Source organism: Choloepus didactylus, chromosome 2, assembly GCF_015220235.1.
Source record: "Choloepus didactylus isolate mChoDid1 chromosome 2, mChoDid1.pri, whole genome shotgun sequence".
Classification (NCBI taxonomy): Eukaryota; Metazoa; Chordata; class Mammalia; order Pilosa; family Megalonychidae; genus Choloepus; species Choloepus didactylus.
Window position 1 is genome coordinate 18,964,838 of NC_051308.1, and position 17,362 is coordinate 18,982,199.

Below are 17,362 nucleotides of genomic sequence, written 5' to 3' on the forward strand. Positions count from 1 at the left end.
AAATAAGATTTGCAATGATGCAACAGAAAGTACACATTAATATTCTATAATGTCTATCCCACAATGTATAGAGCTGTATTTTAAAGGCTAACTTATTAGTAATACACCAAAAATATTGCTTAAGCAGAGCAGCAAAGTTACTGTTACTTCCAAGTTCTTTAAAGGAAAAGTCCTAGGTCAAATATTTTGAATTCAAAGGTAGAACATTGTATTTATAGTTGAAAAGGGGAGAAATAAGATTTATATAAATTTTAGTAATTTACATATTAAACATTTGCATATTGGATTGAGTCATCTACATATTATCATAAATGCTTGTTGTGGTTCTTAAAATTATATAAACACACTCTTATAATAATTAAGTGGTGTATCATCTGCTATACAATTTCAGTCACCCAGAACTTTAAAAATTCGATTAACAAAAGAGGTTTTTTTTGTTCTTTCATTAATAAAGGGCTTCATTACAACAAAATCTCACCTGCACAAATGTTTTCACTCATTTCCTTTTAATGTCAGAACAGATTTCTGTTAGAGTTAAATATTCCCTTCCAGTGTTTACAAGCCAGACACAGCCTGAGAAATAGAAAGTGAAAATGACTAGCCAATTTTCACTGCTTAAGAGTGAAATGCAAGCAAGTCATCTGCATAAAGAGTGACAAAATTAAACTTAGAACTTTAAAAGGTGAAGTTTATAAACTGAGGGTCGGGGGGAAATTAACCTAATCATAACCTTTCAACAATTATGGCAGTAAGAAAGCATCAGGATTAAAGATACATTAGAGAATTTACAAATGATATTCTCTGCTCACCTCCAGACAATAATCCTTAAGTGGGTGAAATGCTGCAAAAAAGAAATGCTCTTGGATGCGTTGCCAATTCTTCTTGGCATTCCTAAGAATTAAAAATATGATGTGAGGTACAGACAAGTGAAATGTCTTTGGTATGGGGGAAAAATCAACTCAATATCTTAAAAGAGGTACTGCAGAATTTAGAATGACTGAAACATTTTGTAAATTTTATCTTAAGATTTACACACTGATATCTCTAAGATCAACATCCTTTTAAAGCTGACACTAAATTTCACATTTTGAAGGGAAACTTAAAGGGAGAAATTAAATAACTTTATCAAAGTGTTACAAAAAACCAATGACTGAACAAAAATAAAACCCAGGTCTCTGAGATTAAGTACAGGGTTCAGTCAAGTAGAGTATGTAGCTTCTACGAAACTTCAGGCCTGTGCACAGTCAAAAGAACTGACAATGAAAAAGGGGTCATCACTATAACAGGAATACCTTATTAGTACCACATCAATACTAGGAGTAAATAAATTGGGGGGCAGGGTAAGAGTTATGGGGTATTGTGGGTTTTCTCTTTCATATGGGTGTGTTTATCCTTTTTTTCTCTTTACAGCAATGAAAATGGTCTAATATCGAGAGTGATGATGATTGTACAACTAAATGTGGATACTCTGAGACATTAACTGTTTATTTTGGGTAGAATATATGCTATGTGAATATATCTCAATGAACTCTGCAGATTCAAAATAAATAAATAAAAAGAAAGATTTAAGTGCTAGAGAAAAGGTAGAGAGAGCTATAACTAACTATTCAATGTTGGTAGGGTAGTAGAATGGGGCAGCCCCTCCAGAGAGTAATGTAGCGGATCCACAGGAGGCTAACTATAGGGTCACCATATAATTAGGCAATCCTTTTACTAGGGATATACTTGGAAGAACTGAAAGAGGGACTCAAATAGACATTTGCACACTGATGTTCATGGTGGCATTATTCACGATAACCAATGATTGCAGATGGCTGAGGGTATACCGACTGAGGAGTGGAAGGCCAAACTGTATGTTGATACCAAACATACGATGGAATATTGGGTGGCTACAGGAAGGAATGAAGTAGTGAGGTATGCAACGAAGTGAATGAACCTTGAGGACAACAGGTTGCACAAAATAAGCCAGAAACAAAACGATAAATATTGTATGGTCCCATTTAGAAAATACTTCAAGAAAATTAGGGCCTAGATTGTAAGCTCTTACAGTAGTCACATTTGCTCCTGAGTTCTAAGGGTTATTTTTAAATGGTGAGATGCTGTGCACTCCGTATGTATAACCTGGTATTTCCCTGGAACTTTGGGTGCCCGTGTGACATGTGAGCCTCAGATTTGGAGCTCTGCAGCTCTGAAAGTCGGCATTACTCCATACAGCAACTTTTTCCATTTAAAAAAAAAATTGTTTTGTTGTTTTATTGTTTTTTGAGTAATGAAAGTGTTCTAAAATTGTGGCAATGAATACACAACTATCTGATGATACTGTGAACCACATACTGTACACTTTGGATGGATTAGGATTATATGCTATATCTCAATAAAACAGCTAAAAATAAAAAAATACTGTGAAAGGAAAAAAGAAAGGTCATAACTGACAATGACGGGAAAACTCACAGGAATAGTCTTCCAGATACACAACTTATATTTTTGGAGTAAAATATAATTCTAAAAGAGAACTACATAAGCAATCTTGGGTTGGAATTCTTAAGTCTTTCTCTGGCAGTAAATTCTTTCTTTTTTTTTTTTTCTGGAGAGAAAATCATTTCATAAGATTCACTTCATATGAATCGCAACACGTATCAAACTGTACCAACTTTCATAAACCAAACAAATATAATATGGGCAGGATTTAAAGTCTTAACACATTTATCAAAGTTTTAAAAGGCAAAAGGAGTAGTGATAAAAATTATACATGACAGGCAGGTTTCACTTTAAATTCATGACATCAATCCAAAAGCTGAGTAGCTTTCAAGTTATTTTTCTGGCAAGTTCTTTCTCTCACTCTCGCCAATGTATCTTCTTCACTCCACAAGCTCCTACTCCCTCTCCTCACCTCTCACTATCAGCAGATGGCCATGCCTCACATATCACTGGAGTGAAAAACAGAAGACATGAGATGAGAGGCCTTTCGTCTTCCAGGCACCTCCTGACACACCTGTCTTCCCTTCTCCCTTTCTCTTTCGAGGGTCTCTCCTCTCTTCAAAGAACGCTATCCCCAATATGTGCTCTAGATCCCCTTCCCTTGAATTCTGCTCTATCTCCTTCCCTTTTCTGTCTTTCCCTCCTCTGTATTCCATCCTTTCCTTCAGGCTTTTCAAAACAGCTCTGATGCCCAATCTTAAAAAACAAAACCACCTTATGAAAATGCTCATCAGTAGGGAACCCTTTTTTTTAAAGACAAGGAGTATTTCAAATATTCCAAACATTCAAGTAAAGAAAATAATATAACGGACACCAATGAATGTCCTACCGTAGTTTAATGAATATTAATATATTGTCTTATCCATTCTTCAAAACTCATTTTAATTTGGGTTTGGCATCTGCCCCCACCAACTACAATATTGAAAATGCTCTTGCGGACCCAGGTACTTTTTGACTTTTATTTTACCTTAACTCAAACCTTTCCATTTCTCTATCCGTCTACTAATTTCAAGCCAATCTAATTCACAATTTTCCTCCCATCCCCTTTCCCAAGACTGATCCAGTCTTCACACATTAAAAATTGAAATAGCAAACTGAATTATGTCACTCTCAAGTTTAAAATTTTTCATTGGCTCCCCAATTCATTTAATAGAAAACCCCACCTCCGGCCAATGCCTGCCTCCCTACCGCTCTTCTCCCTCGTTCACTACTGACCTTCTTCCACTGATCTGAACATATCGAGTGCATTCCTGCCTCTGAGCTTTACAAGCACTATTTCTTTTGCTCAGAAAGCTCTTTCCATTCTTCATTTGTCTAATTCTTACTCATCCTTTAAATTTTAACTTAGATATGTTACTTAGAAAAGCCTTCCCTAAAAACCACCCAAACTAAATAGTCTGTATTTTCTCATACAATCTTTACTTTTTCATTAGAATACGGACCATAATTTATTTAGTATTTTATTTGAATGATTATGTATTTGATGTCTATCTCCACCAGACTGTGAGCCACATAAAGATAAAAACCTCATCTATTTGACCTGCCACTGAAGCCTCAGCACTTGGCCTTGTGCCTGGCACAAAGCAGATTCTAAGTAGGTATCTATTCAAAGAGCAGAGATTGCTTATCACCCGGGACTCCTTATTTTATATTGGCTAGCTCTCCTACCTAGTAGTAAGATTTTAAAAAGAACAAGATACTTTTTTAAGAGGGTGTTTTATTGCTTAATAAAAAATATGAGCTGAGCCATTTTTTTGACATCAAAACACAGCTTCCAAGAAACTAAGATCTACAACCAACTAAAACATCCTCAGTGTTTGACAATAATGACCTAATCATAAAGAAAACTTTAAACTAATGAACAAATGCCTACCTACAGACTAAATTATGTTGATTCCTTCCAACTTCTTTCCCCTAAAGAAGGGTTAAAAGTACCATGGATTAGCCACACCCCATGTACTTCTGGTTACTTATCTATAACCCTAAAACACAAGTCATACACCAAACAGAGGGAATGTGTTCTATTAAAACATAAATCTAATTACATTAAATAGTGATTAGGAACAACTTTCCCAGTCTGAGTTTGGCTTACTACATGATAATGCAAATACTACCCTGAAAAATATTAATGTCCAAATCTACTCATGTAAATAAACTCAGCCAAGTATTCAACAAGTAAACTGAACTAGATACAATGTACCAGATGTTTTCACCCCCTTCCTTTGCTCTTCTGTCCCTCTTCTATAACCTGTCTCCCTACCCACCTTTCTTCTCCTTCTATCCTTCTTTCCCTCTTCCATCTCAGGTAACTGTTATATTTTAGTATTTATGCTTGCTGAATTGAATTGTCTTTCTCCTGAACCTCTACCAATGCTTACCCACTTAAACACTCAAATACCTCTTTTGGACAACTGCATCAAAAGGTAAGGCAGGCAGAAGGGTATATGGTAGTTTGTGGCGAGGGAAGCACACTCACCCCAGCCGCATGTGAAGCCACGTAATGACTCCTAAAAAGTCCTATTTGTACCATGTTCTAACTTGATGGTCAAGGTGAAGACCCTATTATGTTACTGGTTTTCCAAACATTTCATATTTCGATACACTGTTTCCAACCATTATCACTGTTTTTTGAGCTTCTAAAGGAAAAACTTTTTATGTTGATTGATATTGCTTGGGTCTCTGAAATTTACTAAAAAGCCAACATTCCTGGGTGATGATAATAATAAAAAAAGTAAAACACCACCACCACTACCTGAGACAAGAGGATAAACATGGATAGTAGGAGTTGCTTTTCTGCAGTGACTTTCAACCAGGGAGAAAGAAGAAGTTTATGTCAGAATTACCTACGGAGCTTTACAAAACTCTGTGTCATGTGCCCACAGTGCCTTCCACAGTAAAAATATTTTACCTGTGTGACACTGAGCTTCTGAGTGTGGTTTTGTTTGGGGAATAAAAGTGTTCTATTAGAAAAAAAAGAAAAGAGACAAGAGACAAGACAAGACAAGATAGGAGAAAAGAAAGCTTCTATCTTTAACTAGTAAAGCTGAGGGCTTAAGAGCACTCACTGCCTTTAAAGTTAGACCATGCTGCTTCTCAGCAGTTTTTTAACAGAGGATGATGACACTTGGCTATACTAGAGAGAAACATCTAAAAGTATGTAAAAGATGATGTCTAAAATAAAGGGTCTAGGATAAAATAGCAAAAAACATCAAGATAGAGCTGACAGTTAAAATTATAATTAAGCTATACATCAAATAGTCACTTAAAATTTGTTTTATACAAGTTATATGTGCTCAAGCATGATGGAATAATTAGAAAATAACAAGAAGACCAAGATACCTTCTATGCCTTCTCTTGTACTAAACTGGAAGTATTGTGGTAAATTCTTAGTTTTACTTACCCTGCTCCATGCATGTTTTCTACTTGATGAAGGCTAGATTCAATAACAGGAGTCAAAGCATCAAATTCTTCAACATGTAATGTTTTACACATGCTCCATATTTTCTTAAGGGCAACTAAGGCATAGAGTCGAATACTAAAATTGTGATTAAAACACCATTGCAGTATGATAATAAGGGCTTGCTTCAGAATTAATTTCTGAAAAGAAAGAAGGAAAAGTCTTCAAATGTAAACACGGACCCTTTTGAGGTAAACAGTATACAAACTATGAAAATGCTACCTAGTGAATCTTATTTCACTGGTTTTGCATTAGCAAGGCTTCTTATTCTTATTCTTATTTCCTGGATAAATAAGGTATACCAGCATTAGCAATTTCCTCAAGGAAAAAAAAACATATCTTCCCAGGTCTTTAGTTTTCCTTTAAAATGCTGCATTTCCCCCCCCATTCTCCAGTACCTAAAACACAATTATGTTTATGTGTTTTAAATACATTTTTAAAAACAGCCTCTGTCACTTACTACCTTACCTGGACTGAAATAAATTAGAAATCTTCAAGAGCTCTACTTTTGGGGAAATTGAAAGTGTTTATTAAAGCAAGGTACCACATACAGTGCTGTTTTCTTCTTCCTCGCTGATTTCTGAGCTACTTTTTCTTCCCTAATCATGATCCTTAGACCCAGATAGCACTGAGTAAGTGAGTAAGTGTGGCAGGAAAAGAAGTGGGGAGAAAAATAACGAAATGATTTCAACTTCCCCATGTGATCTTACAGACTGTCAGTCTGCTTACAACCTCCCCTGATCTATAAAGTCACATAGTTCAATAGATAACTGAAAGTCAAAGGAAATAGCATATATTAATGTGGAACCAAATGGACCCAAACTTTTAATAAAACACCAGGAGCTATCTTGATGCTCTTATCAAGTGGATCCCAACCTCCCTCCCAGGTTCACCTGGCAACGTTCATTGGGCTGCACTGAACCCGAGAGCCCCATCTAACAACTGACTAAACACTGCCAACATACAGAATAGTTCAGCTTGACAGATCAGCATGGCTTAACAGCACACTTCAATTACCCAAAGTTTCTCTGAGAAGGATGAAACACATATATAAATAATCCTCTTTAATTCTTTATCCAACAAATTATCAACATTTAACAAAGGTCACTGTATTGCCTGGCACTACCAGGACACTGTTGGGATGTATGCATGCATGTATATACGTATACATGTATGTCTGTATGTGTGTATACACACACAGATGCACACAACACAACTAGACTATCTATACAACAATCCCACTGTGATGAACAACTTAAAGTATTATCTGTAATTAGAGGAGGGAAAACATGGAATGACTAGTCATACAGGATCTATCTCAAAAGGAAGAGTAATTTTTAGGAAGGACAAAGAAGGGTGAGGGGCATAATAGAAATACCTTGAGAATAGAGAGAGAGATTAAAGATAGAGAAAAATATCAGGGATAGCACAGGAAAACAGCAACTTCTGAATGATACATGATTAAACAATAAACTATGTTTTAAAAGTTGGAAACCAAGGCAGATTAACCAAGACAATCAACATATCATTAGAAGATAATTTTTTAAATTAAAAACAAGAGGCAAAAGGAAATGTTAATAGTTACTAACAGTCCTTTAGTTTTATGAAGCACAAGTGTGATAATATCCAAACATAAATAACTACTACCTATATCATTAATTATGTACCAAGTAGTATACACAGCATTTTATATACTGTTTCTCATATACACAGTTTAAGCTAGGTTCACTTATGCCCAATTTACACATTACGTGACTAAAGTGAAGAAGAGACAAACCTGAATAATGTTAGTAAAAGAACTGTCATCCCAAACTTAACATGTCCAAAATAAAGCTCTTAACTTTCTTCCACAATCAGCAAGGTCATAAATGATCTGGTCCCCAGTGTCCTCATTTCCTACCCTCTCCTGCTCCCTTATTTTACGTCAATCACTCTGACCTTCCTTCACATTCCAAGACCTGTGCACTTGCCATTCCCTCTGCCTGGAAGGTCCTTCCTAGACCCCCTCGTGCCTGACTTACTCACTTCTTCTTTCAGGCCTCTATTCAAGAATCAACTCCTTGGAAAGGTCTTCCCTGCACCTACTTTCTAAATGAAAATGACTTTTTCCAAAGTATTCCACCTAACAGGGTGCCCAACTAAATTCACTACCACATCTTTGCTCATTATCCAAACATAAACCCTCTACTGATCATCTTCACTTTCTGAAAGTCAAAAGGGATATACGCCTCTTCTCCTCTGACCCTACTTCATGCTGCTTCCTCTTCTAAACCTTTCCACTATACTTTTCAGAACTCTTATCCTATATTAAGTTCCTTAACTTTTCACTGACTTCTCAAGTCAGAAGAGGCTCTGTGCCCTTTCAATCCTCAGTATGACTTCCATACCATTACTTCTCCACCCCCATGTAAAAACCCACTACCTACCATTCTAATTTCTTCTCATCACGGTTATCTTCCTGGTTAAGCTCTCTACTGAAGACTGCTACTGGCTCAGTTTTCCTCTCCCCACTCCTTCTTTCCTTCCTCTCTCTCTCATCTTCTACTTTAATATCCATTTAACTTGAGTCACTCATGCCCATAGCCATACCCTGGGCCTTGTCACAAACTACAACTGTTTTTTCTAAAATCTTAATATCAGACATTCCAATTTCTGACCCAAAGCATCTACCTCCAAGCTATTTCTGGCTTCCTTCTCTCTGCTCTCCCACTTCTAGCAACAATTTTTCCCCTCTATAGACAGACTTCCCATCAGCCTTTAAATAAGCTCAATTTCTCACACCTTTAAAAAAAAAAAAAAAAAAAACAAACTTCCTTCCTTAATAATACAAGCTCCACTAGCTTCTAACCCCTTCATCCTTTAAGATCAAGTTCCTAGAAGGATATATCGACACTTTCTATCTCTACTTCCTTACCCTCCTACTTACTACATTCTGGATTTCACACCGCCACTTCACTGGAATGGAATGGGATTCACCAAAGTCACAACAATGATACTATACAATATAGGCATGTTTAAGTCCTTATCTTCCTTGACCTTTCCAGTGCACTCGGCCCTCTTGGCCTTTTGCTCTTCCATCTCTTAACCTATGAATTTTAGAATACCACATTCTTATGGTCGTCTCCCTATTGCTCCTGCTGTTCCTTCTCAATCTCCTTTGTTGGCTCTTCTTCCTCTTTCATCCTTTAAATGCTAGTGTTCTAGTGGGTTCTGTCCTAGGCGTCCTTATTTTCATCAACACTCAACACTTTTTATTTCATATATTGTTTTCTCTGAGAGTTTACAACACATCAGTGTAATTTTCTCTGTAGAATCAATAATACGTAAACCTGCTCTGAATCCTACCCCACACTTTCTGTGGGTGATCTCATTCGTTTCCAAGGCTTCAATTACCATCTATTCAGAGTTCCCAAACTTAGATTCACATGCACTTGTAAGAAATAATACAATAATCCCTTGTATACTTTGCCCAGTTTCATTTTGCAAAATTATAATATCACAACCAAGATATTGAATTGATACAATCCATTGATATTATTTAGATTACCCCAGTTTTACTTATACTCATTAACAGGGGAGACAGGGGAGGATTTCTACACAATTTTATCACTTGTGTAGGTTCATATACCCATTGCAAAACTGAAGATACTCAACAGTTCTAACAGATGACATCCAGGACACCACATTACATTTAGATGATATGTCTCCTTAGGCCCCTCTTGGCTGTGCCAGTTTCTCAGACTTTCCTTGTTTTTGATGACTTTGAGAGTTTTGAGTAGTGATCAGGTATTTTATAGAATGTCCCTCAACTGGGATTGGTCTGATTATTTTTTTCAGAATTAGACTGAGGCTATGAGTTTTGGAGCAGTTTATCACAGAGGTAAAGTGCCATGTTTGTCACATCTTATCAAGAGTGCATACTATCAACATAACTTATCACCGTTGATGCTGATCTTGATTACATGGCTGGGGTAGTGTTCGTCAGTTTTCTCCAACACAAAGTTACTTTTTGTTCTTCCTTTTCCACACTGTACTCTTTAGAAGGAGGTCACTAGTGCAGTCCACACTTAAGGAGTGGTAAAACATGCTCCTCCTCCTTGAAGGTAGTATGTATAGCTACATAAATTATTTGGAATTCTTCTGCCCAGGAAATTTGTTTCTTTCCTCCCATTTATTTATTTATTCAATCATTTATTTATATCAGTATGGACTCATGGATATTTACTTACACTTTGGGTTAGAATCTAATACTACTTTATTTTGCACAAATTGTTAAAGCTTTGGCCTTTCAGAGCTATTTCAGTTGGCACCTGTGTTGTTTGCACGACCATACCCCCATCAGTGTGTGTGTGTGTGTGTGTGTGTGTGTGTGTGTGTGTGTTTAAAGCACTTCCTTCCTTTCCTGCACTACAAGATGCTTCAGGCTTGTCTTGTACATTTCCTGCCCAATCCTAGAACTGGCCATTTCTCTAAGGAGACTGGTTTCTTTTACTGGAGAATGGTATTAGAAACCAAAATCTGGAGCTACAGATATATTATCTTTAAGTGAAAAAGAAATACACTATAAATCTCCATAGGTAATACAATCCTCTATGGATCCTACACTCAATTAAGCTGGTGTTGCCAGGGATGGATTACCTGGCTATGGCTGGTATATAGCACCATTTAGGGCTTAAACAATATTTCCACATAGTCTAAAAAGTTTTGCTGCAGAGTAAGAATACTATCCTCATTGCATTTGCTAACTAGATTTGCATCCTACTGAATAAGGTGATAGGATTATACAAGACTATGAGCATGTTAAGAAAGGGCTTTTTTCCCCTTTCTTTTAATTTCTATAGAACATTTATTGCCCCAACCTCCGTCCTGTTTGACAATAGTTTTGAATCTCAGTTTACTTAATACAGCTCCCACATATAGTTAAGTAACACTTGGAAGAAAATGGAAGTCTGAAATGACAGTTTCCAACATATTCTTAAACAAAAACACTGACTTAAAAAAATTGTTACGTAAGTAACAATGGACTTAAATTAGAAAGTGAAAGACTAATGAAGTAAACAAGTTTGGTCTTTTCTTATATAATTTGTAAAACTTGTCATATACAGCAAGAACAAAAAGAACTTATTTATACCAAATTGAACATGAACTCAATCTCCTAAAATGAATTCATTTTCAGAGCTTGTCTAAACCATTTTTCAACTATTTCATCCACTCTGCGATAGTACAGTCTCTCTCTAGTCTATTTTACCTCTCTCAAAAGATTGTAAGCAAATCTCTTTCCTACATATTTTTTTAAAAAAGAAATAATATTTGATGTTCTCTGATGCTGGAGCTTTCTATTTTACTAGAAAGTGAACAAGTTTTAACTATAACACAACTGCCATCTGGCTGACACTGTATACACTGTCAATTTTAAGATACTATGATTTCAGAAGTTAAAATGTGGGGTAAAAAAAAGGTCTGTGTTAGAATTGATGAAATAAGTTAACAACTAAATTTGTCACCACTGTCTAAAGACTAGAACATTCTGAAAAATTCTAGAAAACCTTTTTTCCTCTATATTACTGTAACTTCCAATACTCAACACTTTTTATTTCATATATTGTTTTCTCTGAGAGTTTACAGCACATCAGTGTATTTTTCTCTGTAGAATCAATAATATGTAATCCTCCTCTGAATCCTATAGGTTATAGTCGCCATAGTGATTAAACAGAATTAGTTATGATTGCTGCTTATCTTTGTGGTAAACCACCAGGGAAACTGCTCTAAACCTGAGAAACATAAAAGAACTGCCCTTCATACTCTACTTTCACACTCTACTTTCAATTACCTGATAGATTCTATTACTCTGACACAAGTTCCTTTGCCTGAGTGTTAGATAACTACCAGTCAATTAAGGAATAGTTAAATGCAATAAGAGAGCACTATTTAAAGAATTCTAAGTAAATAGTTTTATAATATTAAGAAACTCTTTGTTGCTCAGATGTGGCCCTGCCTCTCTAGCTAAGCCAACTTGAAAGGTGAAATCACTGCCCTCCCCTCTACGTGGGATCAGACACCCAGGGGAGTGAATCTCCCTGGCAACGTGGACTATGACTCCCGGGGAGGAATGTAGACCCGGCATCGTGGGACGGAGAACATCTTCTTGACCAAAAGGGGGATGTGAAAGGAAATGAAATAAGCTTCAGTGGCAGAGAGATTCCAAAACGAGCCGAGAGGTCACTCTGGTGGGCACTCTTACGCACACTTTAGACAACCCTTTTTAGGTTCTAAAGAATTGGGGTAGCTGGTGGTGGATACCTGAAACTATCAAACTACAACCCAGAACCCATGAATCTCGAAGACAGTTGTATAAAAATGTAGCTTATGAGGGGTGACAAGGGGATTGGGAAAGCCATAAGGACCACACTCCACTTTGTCTAGTTTATGGATGGATGAGTAGAAAAATAGGGGAAGGAAACAAACAGACAAAGGTACCCAGTGTTCTTTTTTACTTCAATTGCTCTTTTTCACTCTAATTATTATTCTTGTTATTCTTGTGTGTGTGCTAATGAAGGTGTCAGGGATTGATCTGGGTGATGAATGTACAACTATGTAATGGTACTGTGAATAATCGAAAGTACAATTTGTTTTGTATGACTGCGTGGTATATGAATATATCTCAATAAAATGAAGATTAAAAAAAAAAAAAAAAAAAAGACATAATGCTGAGCAAAATAAGCCAGGCACAAAAAGAGAGATATTGTATGTTACCACTAATGTGAATTCTGTGAAAAATGTACAATGTTTTATACTGTAGAATGTAGGGGACCTAGAGATACCAATTAGTGGAGGGGGAATGATAATCTAATAAGAACAGATAAACTATGGAGGGTAATCTCAATGTTATGGGAATGCTCAGGAATGATTATGGTTTGTAAACTTTCTTGGATATAGTAAGATCATGTTGGAAGGAATAGAGTTATTTTAGGTTTTTTTTTTTTCTCTTATTCCTTTGTTTTCTTAGGGTTTGTTAATTTTCTTGGGGTATGGTAGGAACATGTTGGAAGCAATGCAGTTATTTTAGATTATTTGTTTTTCTTACTCCTCTGTTTGGACATGGTTTATTAATTTTCTTGGGGTATGGTAGGAACATATTGGAAGCAAAGTAGTTGTTTTAGGTTATTTGTTTTCCTTAATCCATTGCTTTGTTTGAAATGTTGTGGGGTTTTTTTGGTTGTTGTTTGCCTGTTTGTTTTTAATTTTTTGATAAACAAAGTTAAAAAATTGAAAAAAAATCAGTAGAAAAATGGGAGTAAAAACTAAATGACAAATAGGGTGGGATGGGGGGATGGTTTGGGTATTCTCTTTTCACTTTTATTTTTTATTCTTATTCTGATTCTTTCTGATGTAAGGAAAATGTTCAGAAATAGATTGTGGTGATGAACGCATAACTATATGATCATACTGTGAACAGTTGATTGTATACCATGGATGACTGTATGGTTTGTGAATATATTTCAATAAAACTGAATTAAAAAAAAAAAAAAAAAGAAACATTTATATCCATAAAAATTACCCATTAATTTGTCTATATACTTAGTATGAACTCAGACATAATTAATTGTGTGTGCATGAGGGTACATAGATACATCACTGTTAATTTTTATGTAAACATATGAGTGCATAGGGCAATGAAGGATAGAGGAGAAACTGCAGAAAACCCACAAAAAAATTACTACAAATATGTAAAAGTCAAATTCTGATATTCAAATTTAAACTTTTCTGCAAAACAATTTAAACTCACCTTTTCTGGCATATTTTGAGTAATAATGTCCAAATGTGACAACACTGATAAAAATGTACAAATGCTTGTTTTAAGTTTTTCTTCACCCTGAAAAAAATAAAATATCTGTTCTAAGTTTACTGTGACTGTGTGAATGTGCAAGGCACCATGCTGGACACTATAGCGGCACAAAGGTGTAAGGCAGTCTCTGACCTAAAGCAGCCTACGGCCTGTTTGAGGACACAGGAGTAAAAGAACAGAAAGGAAAGTACGTAGGATTCAATGCCAAGGCACACAACAATCAGAAATAATAAGACATATTACATATTTTAATGTAAAGTAGGTAGTAGAGCTAAGGTTATACCAACTTCAGAAGAAGTAAGAACTTAAGGATGGAAAGGACTGGTCTGGAGAAGAAGAGAGCATGGAGGAGCAGGAAGAACAGACAAGGGGATTATAGATAAAAATTAATAAAATGAACTAAGACACAGAGGCAAATGTAAGCCAAAGGCAGCAAACAGTGAAGAGACCAGCTTGGCAAAGTGTTAAAGATAAGGCTCAAAAGTTAAACGGGATTAAACTCAGGGCCAAGATGGCAAAGTAAGATGCGCCAGGGTGCCATTCTCCTACAGAACCTTTGAACAACTAGCAAAAACTGGCAGACCCATCTTCCTCAGAACTTGTGGTAGTCAGACAAGTGCTGAATCAAGAAAATGCAGCTTTAAAAAAATGATAGAAGCTCATGGCACCCTTGCTGACTCCTCCTCAGCAGAGTGTGGAGCCAGTCTGTGCTCCCACTGGGGGTCTCCAGCCTTGTTCTGGAGGGAGCAGAGTAACCCCTATGTGCATACTAGGGGTGACTGTATGTCAGAGCCAATCTATCCAACTACAACTCCTCTCCACTTGCCCTCTCCCAGACTTGCCCTGCAGGCAGAAGCAGCTTGCTCACAGCTGAAACAGTGGAAGAAGCAATTAACACACACACACACACACACACACACACACACACACACACACACACGCAAAGGATTCCCTGCTTTAAGTCATAAACTAGAGTACTTGGGAGGGAGAAAGTCTGTTTCATAGAGAGTAGAGAGAGCACTCAAAATCCCATAAACGGAAGAACTCCTAAAGCCAGAAGGAAGCACAAGCACAGCACAAGATGCAGGCTCAGAAAAGAGGGCAAGAACCCTGAACTTCACATTCACCTCATGCTGAATCTTCTTAATAGGAGGGCTAAACTCTGAAGGAGAGCACCAGCAAACAATCAATTTGCAAAGACTGTGAAAGGTATTTTTTGCCTTTGTTTTTGTTAGTCCCTGGCACTCAAGGAAATATTTGTCATATTACTAGCTGGATACAAGCTTAAGGAACAGATAACTCAGGGACTAAATCCCAGAGTTAACACTTCAAAATATTAAAATGAACAGTGTGTAAGCGAAAAATTACAAGATAAAGAAAAGGAGCAAGAGATCCAGCTACCCTGCTGGAGACACGGAGAGCAAGCGATGTCTGGCCACCCTGTTTTTGCATGGCAGTTGACGTGACAGACATGTCAGTGAAGAACCATCTTGTATGTTCCAGCCCCACAGACTGCCAGCCAAGTTCAGTAAACCCACAGAATGAGAAATAACATCTAGCAATAGATATCTGATACAATCAGTGTGACTAAAGTACATAAGCAAGAATGCGGTAAACAAAGAGACTGGAGAGAGAGGAAGGCACAAAGAACATGTAAGACTTAAAAGCCATTCTAAAGAGTTTAGTCTTTATCCTAAGAGCAATGTTTTAAGCAAGTGGGATAATCTGTTCAAATTTTCATTTTGAAAAAATTGCTCTGGCTTCAGTGTGCAGAATCGATCGAAAATGAAGGAAAGAGTGGATATAAGTAGCCCAGTGAGGAAAACTGCAATAAGATAACAGGAGCTTTGACTAAGTATAATAGAAACAGAGAGAAGGAAGATAAACTAGAGAAGTATTTAGGAGGTAATATCAATAGGACCTGGTCATGAATTATACATGGAGCATGAAAGATGATAGTATAGTGTCAAGGTTTCTGGTTTGTTCAACTGTATAGATAATGATCCCATTCATTGTAATAGGAAGATAAAGTTTGAGTAAAAAGTAATGTACTTGGTATTAAACATCTAAGCTTTAGAAGATTTATAAACCTTCAAGTGAAATGTTTAGAGCAGGAGTCAGCAAGCTTATTCTGTAAAGGGCCAAACAGTGAATAGTTTTGGTTTTGTGGTCCACACAATCTGTTGCACTGCTCAACTACTGTTTCAGTGCAAAGCAGCCACACAGACAATATGTAAACTAATAGGCATGGCTATGATAAAATAAAACTGTCAGGTCAAATTTAGTCACTGTTTCCAACTCCTGGTTTAGAGCTTGGGGAAAAATGTCTGGAATAGTTACATAAATTAGTAAGTCATTCACATTAGGTCATAAGTGTATCCATGACTTAGATGAAACAAGAGAAGCAAATTAAGAAAAGAGGAAGGCCTAGCCTTGAGAAATACTAATATTTAATAACTGGATAGAGAAGAAAAGCCTGGGAAAGGAGATAGAAAAGACGGAACAAAGAGGCAGGAGAACCAGGAGGGTGTGGTGCCACTGAAACCAGGAACAATGAAGGAGTCAACAGAGTTAAAGTGGCTGAGAGAAGATGAAGGCTGACAACTGACCCATGGAGGAAGAAGGGCAATAGCTTCTTCTGAGAAGTGACGGAGCTGGAAACACTGCAGTGCAAATCTAGAGTGGGTTGGAAAGGCTAAGAAAAAAAGGAACCACAGAATATAGACAATTTTTTCAGGAAGTCTGGCTATGAAATAGGAGAGAGGGGGAAGGAGGGAGAGAGAAAGAGAGTCTGAGACTATAGGAAACAGATGAGATGTTCAGTAAAATATCTATAAAAAATGGATGAGACATGAGCATGTTTAAAAGCCAGTGGAAACCATTTGGTTAAGAAAACACCGACTAGTTCAAGAGACACTGATAGCAAAAGGCTCTTAAGAAGGTAGGTGGGTAAAGGAGCCAAAGAACAAATAGGAAAATTATTCCTGAATAGGAGACAGGGCAACTGATAGTAAAAACAACTATTAATGTGAACAGATCTCCCAGTATAGTCAAAATCTTTTTTTAATTTAAAAAAATATGAAAAATCTCCTTTACTTACATAAGAAAAACAATCCCAGAACTTTGAAAGAAATTGTGGGAATTTATGAAGAATCAATATAATAATCCATTCTATGAAATATTTTATGGATGCTTGATTATTGATGAAGCCAGCTTGGAAAATCTTGTCAATAATCCCATTCAAGAAATTCTGAGACAAATGAAGTTCACAAATTAAACTGTTCATATTATGGTTATTAATTTTAATTTTTAAATTTCAAAGCATTGCTAAAGTATTATAATTGATTCTCAAATCTATAATTCTCCAAACAACCATCATACAAACTATTGAAATATAAAAATGAAGTATTTTTTAGTGAGTACTTTACATGAAGCATTTCATTTAACTTTGTTTTACTAGTATCCATATTTTTACAGGAAAAGAAAGACTCAGAAAAAGTTGAATAACTTGCCCAAAGTCACACAGCTGGTAAATGGCAGAACTCAGATTCAAACCAAAATCTGCCAAGAAACCATGGTTT

At 36.4% G+C, this 17,362-nt stretch overlaps 2 protein-coding genes across 11 annotated transcripts in view; one reads left to right on the forward strand and one right to left on the reverse strand.

Moving 5' to 3' along the window:
- The window catches only part of LOC119522701 (cytochrome c oxidase assembly factor 6 homolog), a 106,890-nt gene that overhangs the window by 71,649 nt on the left and 17,879 nt on the right, over positions 1-17,362 (forward strand). The gene's annotated exons all lie outside the window — the stretch shown is intronic.
- TARBP1 (TAR (HIV-1) RNA binding protein 1) overlaps positions 1-17,362 on the reverse strand; it is a 105,399-nt gene that overhangs the window by 7,182 nt on the left and 80,855 nt on the right. For 5 of the 8 annotated variants that reach the window (XM_037821205.1, XM_037821220.1, XM_037821196.1 and 2 more), the window contains 4 exons: positions 16,882-17,031; positions 13,722-13,808; positions 5,879-6,075; positions 810-891 (listed from right to left, as the gene is read on the reverse strand). In XM_037821205.1, coding sequence (XP_037677133.1) covers positions 810-891; positions 5,879-6,075; positions 13,722-13,808; positions 16,882-17,031 — 516 coding nt within the window. Of the gene's footprint in view, positions 1-478; positions 574-809; positions 892-2,310; positions 2,928-5,878; positions 6,076-13,721; positions 13,809-16,881; positions 17,032-17,362 lie in introns of those variants that run through there. The other 3 variants (XR_005214497.1, XM_037821243.1, XM_037821209.1) reach the window with 3 other exon arrangements.